The sequence below is a fragment of the Pagrus major genome, chromosome 6 (genome assembly GCF_040436345.1).
Source record: "Pagrus major chromosome 6, Pma_NU_1.0".
NCBI lineage: Eukaryota > Metazoa > Chordata > Actinopteri > Spariformes > Sparidae > Pagrus > Pagrus major.
This window is the reverse complement of record NC_133220.1, coordinates 3,458,048-3,473,670: the sequence shown is the minus strand read 5'-3', so window position 1 is coordinate 3,473,670 and position 15,623 is coordinate 3,458,048. Positions and strand designations below refer to the sequence as shown.

At 39.2% G+C, this 15,623-nt stretch overlaps 1 protein-coding gene and 1 long non-coding RNA gene across 4 annotated transcripts in view; both read right to left on the bottom strand.

Moving 5' to 3' along the window:
- Positions 1-1,636: 1,636 nt before the first annotated feature.
- Positions 1,637-15,623, bottom strand: part of LOC140997862 (butyrophilin-like protein 1) — a 43,750-nt gene continuing 29,763 nt past the window's right edge. For 2 of the 3 annotated variants that reach the window (XM_073467921.1, XM_073467922.1), the window contains one exon: positions 1,637-1,771. In XM_073467921.1, coding sequence (XP_073324022.1) covers positions 1,737-1,771 — 35 coding nt within the window. In that variant the 3' untranslated portion in view covers positions 1,637-1,736. Of the gene's footprint in view, positions 1,772-3,871; positions 4,145-6,414; positions 6,730-9,789; positions 9,953-15,623 lie in introns of those variants that run through there. The other variant, XM_073467923.1, reaches the window with a different exon arrangement.
- Positions 10,464-15,181, bottom strand: LOC140997876 (uncharacterized). Its single transcript, XR_012179400.1, has 4 exons — positions 15,093-15,181; positions 13,315-13,332; positions 13,089-13,177; positions 10,464-12,892 (listed from the first exon to the last, which is right to left on the bottom strand). It is a non-coding gene; the product is annotated as an uncharacterized lncRNA (long non-coding RNA).

The window sequence follows — 15,623 nt, the reverse complement described above, 5'->3', positions numbered from 1 at the left end:
TGAATCTGTTGATACAATATTTAAACTTACTCTTCTTCTGATTTTCTTTTCTGAAATGGTTGATGCAAAGCCCACCACCAACAACAGCAGCAACTAAAAGGAGGCTAAGAACTACAAAACCAGTAATCGCTTCAGTGGGCCACCCTGAAACAGATACAAAGTGAGTGCATCAGTCAGAAGGTCAGTGCAGATGATAAACAGCAGACTGGACCTCACAGCTCACACAGAACAACTAAAGGTGAGTCTGCTCCTGAAATCTGAACTTGTTTCACATGAAAACTCCACTGGGATGAATGTGAGCAGGAACAGTGATGTGAGCTCTGATCTCAGGTCCAGTTTCCTCCTGCTGGGCTCCACAGCTCAGAGGCTGCTTCTGGTTCTGGTCCCAGCAGTGAAGAAATAAATGGACTTAGTTACAGTCCATCACTTTGATCTGACAGTAAAAACACAGGATCATCTGATAAAATATAAAACTTCTTCACAATACTTTTACTGATACTTTTACACTTTTACTCAAGTGGACTTTTACTTGTAACAGAGTATTTTTACTTTGTGTTTCTGCTACTTTCACTTCAGTAAAGTATCCGAGTACTTCTTCCACCACTGACTACTGTCCAGAAACATGAAGGTTAAAATCACTGTGAGCTTCTTGGTGCTGGTCGGCTCCACAGTTATTGGGCCTGATGGGAGCAGATCAACACACAGTCACAGGTTTTATGAAGCGTGAGTCTGTTGAAGCTCCGACTATTAAACATAAATATACTTTAACTCATTAATAAAAGAACAGAATCAATATTTAGAGATTCTTACAGACACATATAGACTGAGACACAGTTTCACATCTCTCCACACAGATTCTTAAATAATATAATCAGAACAATTCTTCTGTCTCAGCCAACAAAAGCTCACTAAAGATCACAGCAGGATCCATATTTTATTTCAGGAACATGTTGCAGAGTTGGATCATTTATGTTGCTGTGAAACATCAGGTTTGCTCATGATTTCTGAATCTGAATTCATCCTTCAGCATCAAATCCTTCAGGAGATCTCTGATCAGCTTCTGCTGCTTTAATTGTCACAATGACTACAATTATAAACTGATAATTAATGTTGGAGACTTGTAGTTACAGCCTGAATACAATGGTACTAATGACAAGTATTAACTGTCCAGTAAAAACTCAGTTCAAAGCCTCCATGATCTCATATTATTACAGGAACTATCATTGTGTATATTCAGAGGTAAAGTTTGCTCCTAGTTTTCAGTCTGAGTTCAGTTTGTAGTTGAGAAATAAAATAATAAAGTCATCAGTGAGTAAACTCTTCTCTTCCTGTCTGAGTGTCTTCATGGTGTTTGTTGTGTGATTCATGTGTAACTCGGCTGCTGTAACGCTGCAGTTTGTCATTGGGATTAATAAAGTCTCTCTCTAATCTCTCTAATCTAAACAGAGCTCACAGTGACGGCCTCTCTGACGGCTTCACTCTGCTGTTGCTGTGCTTTCTGTCTCCAGGGCTGCAGACCTGTTGGGAGCTTCATCAGCAGCAGGGGACACACCTGGGCCTGATGTGCTCCATGTATAGAAATCCTTCAGAACATCTGCTCACACATCTTTGTGTCGGGGCTTCTGGTTTCCTTTGGTTTGTTTTTACAGCTCAACATCCACACAGCACATCTTCACTCATCCACTGCTACACTACTGACTGCACTCACTCCTCCAGCTGTTTGTGAAACAACACGACTAGAACAGAATCTCACCTGGTTCTGGAGCTGCACCTGTGAAGATAACAAGACATGTAGTGAGACATCAGTTATAAAGAACAATTACAGGATTATAAATGAAACGTGGTGATGTTTCCTGTTCATCACTTCTCTGCTTGTACATGAGGATTACAGTGTGTTTAAGAAGGAGAGAAACATGAAGAACAGAGAAACAGAAACCTTAATTACACCTCGTTACATTGTTAGATAGAACAAGACAAGTAAAACTTCTCTAACTTCTTAAAAAAATTGGCAACTATTTACAACTAAAACACTTTTTCTGACTCACATCATGACAGAAACACATCAACAGTGAAGACTTTACAGCAGCTCCTGAACTTTTACACATTTGTTGTGCTTAAAAAAACATTAAAGGACGTCATGTGAACTTTGTTGTCTATTTACATTAAAGTAATAAAGAAAATGTGTTATGAAATGTGAAACACAGGGTCATTAAGAGCTTGTCCCCTTCTGTTAACAGGGCTTGGGTGTGGCCACTTTAATAGGAACACCTGTACAATCTAAAGCAGGGCTGAGCAACATATACAATATATACTGTTGTCATGATGTGAGACTATATATTGTCTTAGATATTTGATATTCTCACATGGTGATATATCATAACTGTTGTCTGTTCCTGGGTTTAAAGGCTCATTACAGTAAAGTGACGTCATGTTCTGAACTCACCAGACTGTTCGACTTGTTCTGATACTTTCTTTAACCACTGACTCATTATATCCACATTAATGATGATTATTGATCAGAAATCTCATCGTGTTAATGTTTTGTGAAAGTAACAATCGTCATCCCCACAATATTATCACAGTAGGACCTGTTTGGTCAAACATATTGAGATATTTGATTTTGTGGCCCCGTCCCAACATTTATGAAGTGCTTTTGAGAAGATTTCAGAATATTGAGTTACATATTGTTTGTATCAGGATGTGGCATAAAAATATTGTGATATAATTTTAAGGCCGTACCTCGCAGCTCTAATCTAAAGTAATCTAACACAACTGTTCTGTAACTTCAATAATCTTTAATTCTAGCAATATTATATAATCATAATGTTTAATGAATATTTAGTCAGAGTGAGTTCAAATCTGTGCTGATGTTTAATGACTCATGTTGTTATTATCACTCATCATAACTCATCATTTCAGATCGGTGTCATCATGTGTGAGACTCAGTTTGTGTGCTGTGATTCATTTGAGTCTGGCGATGCAGAAATCTTTGTTCAATAACCACATGTATGTACATTTAACTTGTCCAGGTGTGAACTCACAAACAGTCGGTGTAAAGGATTTAAACAGTCAGCAGGCAGAAGAGGCAGCCTGTGCAGCTTCACTACAGGCCTGGTTTGTGGAAACTGTCTCTCGACTGGAAAGGAGCCACAAACTTCACAGAAAAGGAGGCTCAGAGTTCAGGACCACTTTCAGTCTGAGCTCCTCAGTGGACCTGAGCTGGTACCAACATCATTCTTTCATGTCACTGAGACAAAGATTTAGTGATGAAGATCCTGTGGCATCAGAACCAGAAGCAGCACCAGTGTGACTTGAGGAGACAGAGCTCAGATGTGTTTCAGGACTAAGAGTTTCTCTCTCAGTGAACACAGTTTCTCTGATTAATTAACTAAATGAACACATGAATCAAGTGTATGTGCTCATATTGTAGTCATGTATCATCACACACAGAATAACAAACACACTGTGGCCACTTTATTAGGCCCACATTAATGATCTGATGCAATCCAACACAACTGTCCTGACTCAAACTTCACTTTTATGATGAAATATGAAGTAAAATAAAGATTTGTGTGTGTTGCAGTTTGATACTATGAGATTCATGATGCACAAAACTTCTCAATGAGCTTCATAACTGTCCTCAGATGTTTCCTCTGAAACATATTTACTGTAAAGAGAGTGAGTGTAACACTGGGAATCTAACTGCATCACATACAGCACATATAGTGTTAATAATTAATAAACGTTCATTCTCTCTCTAATCTCTGGTGACTGATGAACCAACGTCATCATTTCTATGAAGACATTTTTCACTCAGTTTGAAACATTTTAAATTATTTACATATTAAATCACAACTAGGAAGAATCTCACCTTGGATATACACAGAGGTCTCAGCAGATATCTGATGGCTGATTTCCTTCTGCGTAGCTACACAGCTGTAGGTGTCGGTCTTGGTCACAGTAATGTTGAGAGTGATGTCTGAACGACCTCCTTCTGATTTCAGAATCGACTCACTTTTGAGAGTGTTACCAGCACTGTCCTTCCACTCGACTGTAGGAAGTGGAACACCACGAGCTTCACACTGCAGCAGCGCCCAGTCCTTTGTCATTTTAAGTGTAATGATAATTGGCCTTGGAGCTGCACCTGTGAACACATTATAAACAATAGATTATAAAGAGACAGTTTCAGCATTATTAAAGTAATATTGGGATTTTGTTCATCCACACTCTGCTTGTATCCAGTTTACAGTGTGAAGAGAAAAACGCAATAAAAGCCTCCAGCATCATTTTATGGGACGATATTTCAAACATTTTAAACTGTTTCCAGTTTGAGGCAGACACACAAATACAGTGAACTTGTTAAACTGAACTATAAAGATTGTAATAAAATATAAAACATAGTGTTCAAAGGTAAACACACCTGATGTGTCACATGTTAGTGAGAACTACTTTAAAATTAACTATAAAGTTGAAATTCTGCCAAGAGAAGGTTGTGAAAGATTTAACTGTTTTTTTAAAATGTATTTGTACAATTATATATCTTTCCTTTGACACTAAAATATCTGTGATGTAATAAAAATATTTTTTTCCGAACAAAAATAAAATAAAAAGTTATTCCAGTCTGTTTTAGAGACATTTTAAGAGTTTTAAACATATTTTCATGATTATAAAAAATAATCAGTGTTGGGGAGACTTAAACTACATGTAGTTGAACTAGTTTAACTACAATTTGCTGTAACTTGCTGGTAGTTAAACTACATTCATATTTTGTGCTGCGTCAAGTATTTCAACTACTTTTTGGGTCATTTTTTGTAGTTTAACTACTCAATTTACAAACTACAATTTTGGCCAATAACATGAAATATCTTTTTTTTAATTAAAATATACATTTTATTTTATTTTTCTTTGAAAAAAGGCATGAAACATGTCATGACATGCTAAGCCAACGCTGCCTCTGATTGGCCCTGGCAGCACTCACGTGCTTCACAGAGTGGGCGGGTCTTTGTGCCAAGGAAGGCGGCGCTCATATGGCACAAGCTCGTCATGGACAATTTTTGTAGGCTATTATATTTTGTTTCATATACACCATATGTTGATTTATTTAACGCTGAGTTAAATGAGTATAAGTAGTTGCTGAAGCTACTTTTTTTTAGCAGTAGTTTTACAAACTACATTTCTCCAGGAGTAGAAATGTAGTTTGTTAAACTACTGCCAGGCTGAACTACATGTAGTTTTACAAGCTACACTTGCAAAGTAGCTGCTTCACACAGACTCAGGGTCTTTGCATGCAACTAACCATCTTCTATAACCTGGCATCACGTCACACACACACACACTGAAGGTCTTTGTGACAAAACATTATTAAATTAACTCCTGATTGAGGTCAACAGTGTGCAGGAGTTGTTGTCCTGAGTTAGTGAACCTCAAAAAGACCATATGATGGCTGCCGCTGTGTCAGAGCTTGTGTCAGGTGAAGAATATCAGGTGAAGTTTGATGATGACGAGTATATTGATGATGTCAGAGGCTTCAAATGTCACTGCTGCTTCAGAAAGAGCTTCTTTCAGCTACAGAGAAACTATTTGATCATTACTGAGATAAAAGAAGAATAAAAGGAATATTGTGATGTTGGGACTCAGAAGGATTGTGACATAAATATTAAACATGAAGTTAAAATTCATGAACCCAGAATGAACCTGGGACTAAACTACATTAATAAAGTAGATTACATTATTCTGTCACGTCAGCAAAAAGACTTTATATGGAGGCTTTTTGGGAAATGCAGTAATTAATTATTTGACTGCAGCATATTGCACAATAACTTCTTCATGTAATTAGACAATCTGAATAAAAGTATTAGATTTAATAACAAACAGGCTTCTTGGATTAAAAGATGTTGTTGTATAACTATAATATAATAAACGTGTCCACCTTTAAGTGACGACTGATCCCAGTCAGTTCAACACAGAGAGGTTCAGGCCCACAGATGTTAGTGTTTAGACTGACAGGCCTGAGAAGACATTTACAGAAACACCTGCAGAGGTGGAGAGTGACGTCATCAGAATCAGGACTCACCTGGGATGTTTTCACCTGTTCTGTCTCTTAAGACTTGATCTGAAAGGAAAAACAAACACACGTTAGATTGTTTTGAAACAGACAGGTAATACTGTGTAAAAGTCATATTTCATCTACTATAGACAGCTGAAATTTCATTGCACAGAGACATAATCTGCAGCGTGTCTCTGATATCAGGCATGTTTGATACAGAGGTCATCTCTCCAGATGTGGCTGCAGCTCTGTGGGCTCGAGGCCCTGCCAGATGTGTTCTGACCACAACAAAAGTCCATCTGGGACTCTTGAACCAGTCGCAGCAGTAAATGAGTGGACATCTTTAACTGTTTAATGAAAGCACTCACCAACAACAAGCTCAATGTTGAATGTTTGTCTCGGCTGAAGATGTGGAAAAATGCAGCTGTAGTTCCCGCTGTCGGCCATCTTTGTTTTTGTGATCTTTATGGAGGCGTCGCCGTTCTTCAGTTGATCTTGAAAATGTGAGACTCGATCTGTGAACTGCTGATCTTCACTTCTGAAGATTCCTGAATCATAAAAGAACACCTCCTGCCGACTTTCATCTTTCCTCCAGTCAAAGGTCTTTCTTGTGATGTCCTCCTTGTTGCTGAGCGAACAGGGTAAAACAGCATCACTGTCTTGTTTCACGACCACTTTGACACCTGGAAGATAAAAACATGTGTTACTCAGTATGTTAACATGCAGAGTCACCTGGGGCCTGTTTCAGGAAGCAAGTTTAACAAACTCTGAGTCAAAAACCTGAACTCTAGGTTGACCAACTCTGAGCTGTCAAACTCAGAGTTTTCGGTTTCAGAACAGGTGTTAACAATGAGTTCAATCAACTCTGAGTCAAGGTTCCCCTGAGTGAAGCTCGTGCATGAGGATATAAAAAGCCCTCATCAGTGGAACGCAGATAACATGATCCACCATGGCAACAGGTGAGTAAAGCCTCGATCCTCCTACTTCTCCCCAGTGGAGTTGGAAATATTAATGACTGCATATGCAGAAAATGAGCATATTTTCAAAAGAAAAAGCAATACTGGGGCAGCAGCAAAAGAGCGACAGCTTGTGTGGCAGAACATTGCTGACCGAGTCAATGCGTGAGTATTAATTGGAGAAAAAAAAGAAATGTTTCGTCTTGAGTGTTCCACTCATTCAACATTTATATTCTATATGTGTGTTTGAGCGCACAGGTGCAACCCAACAGGCACAAAACGGACCTGGCAGCAACTAAAGATGAAACATAAAAATAAAGTCCAAACAGGTAAGGTATAATTTAATTACAAGCAGTTGTGGTGTTGTTTAGCCTGCCCTCATTAAACAGCATTCAGTGGCTACATTCAACATGTGATAGCGATATTTAAGTAATTATGGAAATCCCCTAAACAAAGAAAAAGCCAAATCTGCAGCCATCCCATCACTGCCAGTATTTAATATTGTCTATATGAAAGCCACGCCTAAATGCCTGTTGTACATGCACGTCTCCAAATTTGTGTTTTCTGGATATGTTCAAATTTGACCTCCAGTATAGGGAACAGAAAAAAGGCTGAGGCAGGTGGCGTCCACCACCACCACCGCTCACAGAGGCTGAAGAGATGCCCTCAGTCAGAACAGTGGGCGACCTGTTGCTGAGGGCGTCTCTGGGGGGAGCTCATCAGAGCCACGCCCCAGGACACAAGGGCCTACATGAGAGGTAAGTTATTCAAATGAATGGCATATTTACATTCATGCTTTTTCTACTGTTAGCTCAGTAATGGCCATCCATTCATCATAGACACAACTTGGCACACTGATTTTTCAACAACAAAAGATGAACTGTACAACATTTGTACTTCCAGGAAATAAAGAAGACCTCATAAAATAAGAGGCATATTGTCTTTCTTTGACACTGGGGAGGTGATGGGTCAGTTAGAAATGGTTGAAGCATATCATGTCTCTAACAGCTCCTTCATCTCGTGCATCAGCAGGGGGGTTGGATTATTGTCTGGATCATCAGACCGCTGATAATGATAAAACATCCAATCGGGGTCTGATAATCCCGACGGAGATTTCTGCGGAGTATTTGCGCTCCGACATCAACTGGCTCCTCGAGAAACGGACACACCGTGTCTGCCACTGCCTTCAGTCTGCAGGCTTCAACTGAAGAGCAGGGAAACTCAGGGTCAGTTGAAACAAACCTGCCAGCGAGCAGGTTTGTTTCACGGAGTATGTTGCCCAGGTAACTGACTCAGAGTTGAGCTGAACTGGCTTTGTGAAACCGAAAAACCAGAGTTTCCCTCATCTCAGGGTTGACAAGGTCAGGGGTTTCACTAAACCTGCTTCTGTTGATGACTTTTTGTGTGATTTGTGGTTGTTGCTTTGTTTTTGTGCACATTTCATAAAACCACTGAAACATATTGTTACAGTTGTTCACAGGTTGAAGTTAATAAAACAGCAGCAACACTTTACAATGAGGTACAAAAATATGAGTAGTTACTGAGGAGGGAGTGAGGAATGAATCAGGAACAACTTGATAATTAATGAATCGTTAATGAATAATTCCTGATTAACTTGGATTCAAAGACTTTACAGCAGATAATTTTAGAGAACAGGCTGAGATACTTTATTCATTAATCATCAGGTGATGACTCGTTCATAATTATCTGTGAATCAACATACTGAAGACTCTTAATGAGCTGCTGCTGATTACCTGAGAAGCTGAGTGGCACAAACTAGTAACAACTTATTAATTACTAATTACTTAATCATTAGTCAACTATTCAGATGATGATTAATAATCAATGAGTCCACCAGGTAACTACTCTGTATTATGTTTCACTAAAGAGTAAACAAAAATAAAAATAAAGGACAGCACTCAGATTAAACTGTTTATTCTCTCCTCTCTCACTAATGATTAACTAATGATTAACTAATGATTAACTAATGATCTGACTTGGTAACTATTCAGTATCATGTTTCACACTGATTCATATATAACTCATGAATAAAGTGACTCTAACCCACAGATATTTATTTATGTATTAATGTATTTAATGTTTAATTGTTGAGGGACCAGTTTGTGTTAAACCTGCTGCACACTACAGCTTTTATAGCCGAAGCTAATCAGTAATGAACGTCACCATGAACTCATCATCAGCTGATGATTGATCGATAACGTGTCTCCCAGTCTGTCCTGTGGTGACTCATTATCTACTATATAGTTTATATGTAACTCATTAACGATCCAATAACTATCAAGTCCTTCCTGATGAAGATCTGCGCCACGTCTCTGTTTTATTGAGGGAACTACTTTAGTTCAAAGTGAACTGAACTTTAAGAGTCAAAGTCCAACAATCACAACATCCTGAAGGTTTCATGTCTGCACGAGCGTTTCTGTGAAACCTGTGAGTGTCTGCAGCAGGATGGAGACGACGCACACGCACACGCACGGACGCACGCACGCACACACAGCAGTGATGACGACATCATTACAGAGCATTTCGAGATCAAAACTCAGCATCATCCAGCTGTAATTCTCCTGTAATCGATCCAATCAATACTATCGATGTGTGCTGATGATCAGGGTGCGTGTGTGACGTCACAGCGCGCTGAGCAGGTGTCTTGTACGCACTAAAGCAGGAAGCAGCTGATGAACATCCCGCATGTTTCCGCATTGTTCCGCTGCTCAGATGAAACAAAGTGAGAATTAAAAACTGTCAGTGAGTGATGATCAGTTTTCTTACCGTCTCCAGCAGCAGACGTTTCTCCAGAGCAGCTCAGCAGACAGAGACACACGAGAGGAAGAAGCTCCATAGTTGTGATGTCCTCTGAGGACTTCACCACACTGATGGTGTCTCTATGTGACGGAGCTTCACACACTCCTCAACACCCTGACTGGTTCATCACAACCTGTTTCTGCTCCTCAGCCTGAAGCTAAGGCACTTCCGGTACTAACATTTCAGAATAAAAGCGCCATCACCAGGCCTGCAGCTGCCATCGCATTTTGTCTGGGTGTTGGCCACTGAGAGGAGGGAAGTAACGAAGTACAAATACTTTGTTACTTTGTAACTGTATTTTTTCAGGTGTCTGTACTTTATTCTAGGTATTCATTTTTCTGACAACTTTTGACTTTGACTCCATTAATAACAAATATCTGCAGGTGAATTTTGGTAATCTGGGACATTATTTGAGCTTCAGCCGTCAGCAGGTCTGGATCATGTTGTCTCCTCACAGACTCAGGCCTCGTTACACAGACATGAGGATTTCTGTACATTCAGCTGTAATCTCCATTCATGAAGCTGTCAGTGAGGTAAACTGTCTCTAGAAACCTTGTTTTAAAGAGGATTTATCTGCTCTGTTGTCTCTTTGGTGTCCTGACAGCTGCTGTAAAACACAGATCATCTCAGAATCAGACCCATAAATTAAAATCACTTTTATTTCTTTGATCACAGTTTGAACACAGAAACATCAGAAACAGTCACAACACACAGTTTTTACATTTTTCATGTTTTAATCAATCGTTTGTATAGAAATGATGAAGCGCTGCCTGAAGTGACATGAAACACTACAAGTGCATCATCAGTGAACAACAGAAACATACATGAACTCTGATAAATAATAAAAACAGCTGCCAGAATAAGACACAACAGTTCAACAGCTGCACAAACTGAACATTAAACCTTCATGAAGGAGGATTTACTGCACGACTGTTGTATCAGACTGCATCAGCTTCAGCTCGCTGTACCTAATAAACTGGACACTGAGTGTAGAGTTCAGTGTGTAACTGGACCTGACAGACTCTGGATCAGAACCTTAACAAATACAAAGAAGCAGGACAGGCTCGTCCATAAAGAAGATCATTTCTGACAGGTGAAGACAATAAATAATGAAAACCAAGAGTTTTATCTCATAATTATGATGTTTCCTCATAATTTAGACTTTAATTGCGCAATTACCACAATAATATATGATCTCATAATTTCAAATTTTCTCTCATATTTTAATTATTTTTTCATAATTTTGATGTTTTTATCTCATAATTATGATTTAACATGGGAATAATTTTTCTGGCCTTCCATAAGTCCCAAGTAATGACAATAACACAAATATAAAATATAAAAGTCACATTATATTTACTTGCAGCTACAAAGTGTTCACACTGACTGACAGTGTTAACAGCAGCTTTAGTTCAGTGAAGTCTGATGGTTTTAAAGCACATGTGGAGCTCAGTCAGGAGCTTTAAGCGCCACAAGCAGTCTGATAATATTTGGTCAATAGACGGCATTTATACAGCACTGCTGCCCTCATTCATCCATTCACTCACTCACTCACTCACTCACTCACTCACTCACTCACTCACTCACCGATGGCAGTGAGCTACCATACAAGGTGCTGGTCTGACCATCGGGAGCAGTTTGGGCTTCAGCCTGTTGCTCGAGGACACTTGGACATGTGGACGGGAGGAGCCGGGGATCGAACCACCGACCCTGTGATTAACTGACCAGCTGCTGGAGACGCATCAGATAATCAGAGTATAAAAATAAAAGAATAAAAGCAACATAGAACAGAGTGAAAGAGCTCGTGTTTGTCCTCAACAACATTAATAACAGAGTCAAAGTTTGTTTGGTCATTTTTTCTCTTAAAGCTTCACAAGAGTGGAACTGAATCTCACCAAATATCAGAATTCAACACAAACTTTTCATTTAATTCTCACTGAACAGAATGATTCATTAATAATCAGTCCTGTCAGCATTAAAGGCCACCTGCTCTCTTCTGTTGTCACCTCGTTAACTCCAATCTGTCTGATAACATTAAACTACTTTAACAACTCCTGACACACAACGACCTCATCAACGACTACGTTCATACAATCTTTCCTGGAAGTTGCACTCTGTCGTACACGGGACGTGAAAGAAGAAGTTGTGTGAAGAGTTAAAGAGAAGTTTAAACCCTGCAGACTTTCTGTTTTGGCCAATCACTGCTTGAAGTGGATGTGAAAGTTGGTTTGTTGGTTTCAGGAAGTTAGTCGGGTTCAGATGTTGTTCAACCATCAGACAAACGTGTCAGAGCGGACTGATGCCTTTTTACTTTGACAGGATTCTGTGTCCTACACTTGACTTGGACACCATGGCTGTGTCCAAATCCAGGGGCTGCAGCCCTCGAAAGGCGCATTTGAAGGCCAATTACGTCACAACGCTGCGCGAAGGCCGTCCAAATTCAAAGGCTCCTTCAAATGCAGCCTTCATTTCCTCTTTCTGGAGGACGCACCGCTACTGTCCTTCGCGGCCTCACATATCCCAAGATCCTTTGCGCACCGCTGCTCAGTCCCGAAACAGAAGAGGAAGCAAGAGGAAATGGCGACATCAAGTGGCGCAGACATGACATTCAAATTTAAGTAATGGGTTTATACTTGGTTTTTACTCATTTGAACATCCAACGCCAGATATGTTAAACTTCAAGAGACTATAAAACCTCCAAATTTCAACTTTCAGTTAAAATGCGTGACGCTGGTACTGCTATGGTAAATACAGTTGTTATTCACCGATGGGTTAATGTTTATTTTGTAATGTTGGTAATTCAATTTAGATTTGACACATTGTACACACACACAAATAAATGTACACGTTTGATAGATTTGAACCAAAACAACTCGCCTTCGGAGGCCGCAAAGGCCACGTCCTTCGAAGGATGCAGCCCCTGAATTGAGACACAGTCTATTTGTGATTGAGTGCTGTGAGATAAAGGCTTCACAGCACACGTAGAGCAAGTTACTTTACTGGATCAGGTGAACTCTGGTAAATGGTGTTGTTGAATCTGGGTCAGTTCTGGCGCCGCTCTTCTTTTTGTCTGCAGGAAACAAAACGTACTTACAGTGAAGAAAGTCCCACCTGACCTGATCCTACTCAGTGTCAATACACAGAATAATTAATGTCAGAGAGAATAAAACAACTGTCGAGACTCTGCACATGAGATCCATGTAAAGAATGAGTTGTGGTGTCTGTTAATTATGAACATGTTGATAAAATACATAATTTAAACTTACCTGTCCGACAATTGAGTTTCCAAAGCAGCAAAGCTAGAACAGCAACAGCAACACCAAGAACCACAACGTAACCAATCCAGCAGACCACCCTGAAACAGATGAACAGTGAAGGTAACAGTCAGAGTGTAAGTACAACATTACGTTGTTTGGAATCAAATAAAACTTGACTGAAGTAAATAAAGTTAAATATAAGTTGAATAAAACAATATAAGAGGAAGAATCTCACCTGGCTGTGTAGCTGCACCTGTGAAGATAACAAGGAGTGACTTATCAGTTATAAAGGACCATGACAGGATTATAAATAATATTACAATGTTTTTGTTCAACACTTCTCTTCACTAGGACAAGAAAAGTCAAACATTTCTAACTTCTTGCAAAAAAAATTTAAACTGTGTTCAACTGCCAACACTATTTCTGACTCATATCAGGATCGTTTAGACGACCTTTGAATATTTACACTTGTTGAGCAGGAAAATATCTTAAAATGACATCACATGAAATTTGTTGTCTGATGTGTCGACAATATTTATTTTAACTTTATAGTTAAATGAATAATGTTATGTAATATGAAACATGGGATTTTCAAACCCTTGTGTTGTCAGTGATTCATACACTCAGTGGCCACTTTATTAGGAACACCTGTACAATCTAATGTAATCCAACACAACTGTTCTGACATTAAGTTAATTTTATGATGCATTAATGTTCACTTTTTGTTGACACTGTCATTGAGGTATTAATTCAATGGTATGTTTTATCATTGAGGTCGTAGTTAGTGCTGATGGTTTACTGGACATTATCATATTCAGGGATATATTTGTGTTTCCATCATATTTGTAAACAGGGAGGACAAAAAAACAGAACAACACCACCTTTAACTGTGACCTCAGTAATAAACACACACTTTCATTTGCACATTTCAGACACAGTCAACACAAGCTGAACATTATAAAGTTCATAAAAATAGAATTAGTACAATACAATGGTACTAATGACAAGTGTTAACTGTCCAGTAAAACCTCAGTTCAAAGCCTCCATGATCTCATATTACTACAGGAACTATCATTGTGTATATTCAGAGGTAAAGTTTGCTCCTAGTTTTCAGTCTGAGTTCAGTTTGTAGTTGAGAAATAAAATAATAAAGTCATCAGTGAGTAAACTCTTCTCTTCCTGTCTGAGTGTCTTCATGGTGTTTGTTGTGTGATTCATGTGTAACTCGGCTGCTGTAACGCTGCAGTTTGTCATTGGGATTAATAAAGTCTCTCTCTAATCTCTCTAATCTAAACAGAGCTCACAGTGACGCCTCTCTGACGGCTTCACTCTGCTGTTGCTGTGCTTTCTGTCTCCAGGGCTGCAGACCTGTTGGGAGCTTCATCAGCAGCAGGGGACACACCTGGGCCTGATGTGCTCCATGTATAGAAATCCTTCAGAACATCTGCTCACACATCTTTGTGTCGGGGCTTTTGGTTTCCTTTGGTTTGTTTTTACAGCTCAACATCCACACAGCACATCTTCACTCATCCACTGCTACACTACTGACTGCACTCACTCCTCCAGCTGTTTGTGTCTTTGTTGTAAATAAATCTCTGTGTTGTTTACTTCACTGTGTGTCTCCTGGTTTTGTCCCAGTCTGACTGCACTGTGACACTAATAAAAACTTCACAGTGTGTTTTGGTGAAACAATAATTCTTCAATTTAACAACATTTTTTCTTTTGGAAGTTAAATGTGACAGAGTGTCAGGATCAGGCTGCAGCAGACATTTATAAATCTGTTACTGAGTTTGTGGGTGAAGATCAGACTGATCTCAACATTTCCTATAAACTTCAGTTTTTCCTGTTATTTCCCTCCAGACCCTCTCAGTCTTCCTCTGAACTCTGTAGATTACTGAACTGGAGGCTCAGAGACTCATTAAGAGAGAATTTAACACTCAAGTTGAAACATTTTCAACTTGTGTTGAAATGAGGAGAAGTGAAGTGTTAATACACCACTAAGAATAATCTCACCACTGATGTGTACATAGGTCTCAGCATGAATCTGATGGTTGATTTCTTCCTGTGTGACGACACAGCGATAGCGGTCGGTCTTGGTCACAGTAGTTTGGAGGACGATGTCGTAGCTGTCTCCTCTTGCTGTGACCTTCAGATCTTTAACAGGAACGATGTTTCCAGAACTGTCCCTCCACTCAACTTTAGGATTTGGAGAAGCACCTCGAACAACACACTGCAACAGAGACCAGTCCTTTGTTTGATCAAGTATTGTGACAGACGGCTCTGAAGCTGCACCTGTGAACATGACAGAAACAAAAGATGACATTACATTTTATTACAGCATCAGAAATGTAATATTGGGATGTTTTTTGTTCATCACATCTCTGCTTGTTGATTAGAGCGAGTTTAACATTAAAGAAAAACACAAGAAACCAAAAAGTAATAAAAAGCATGATGAGGCTCAGTTACAGCTCCCAGCATTATTCAACAGAGGATCATATTTCAGACACATTTAACTTCTACAAAGAGTTTGTAACTATTTACAAC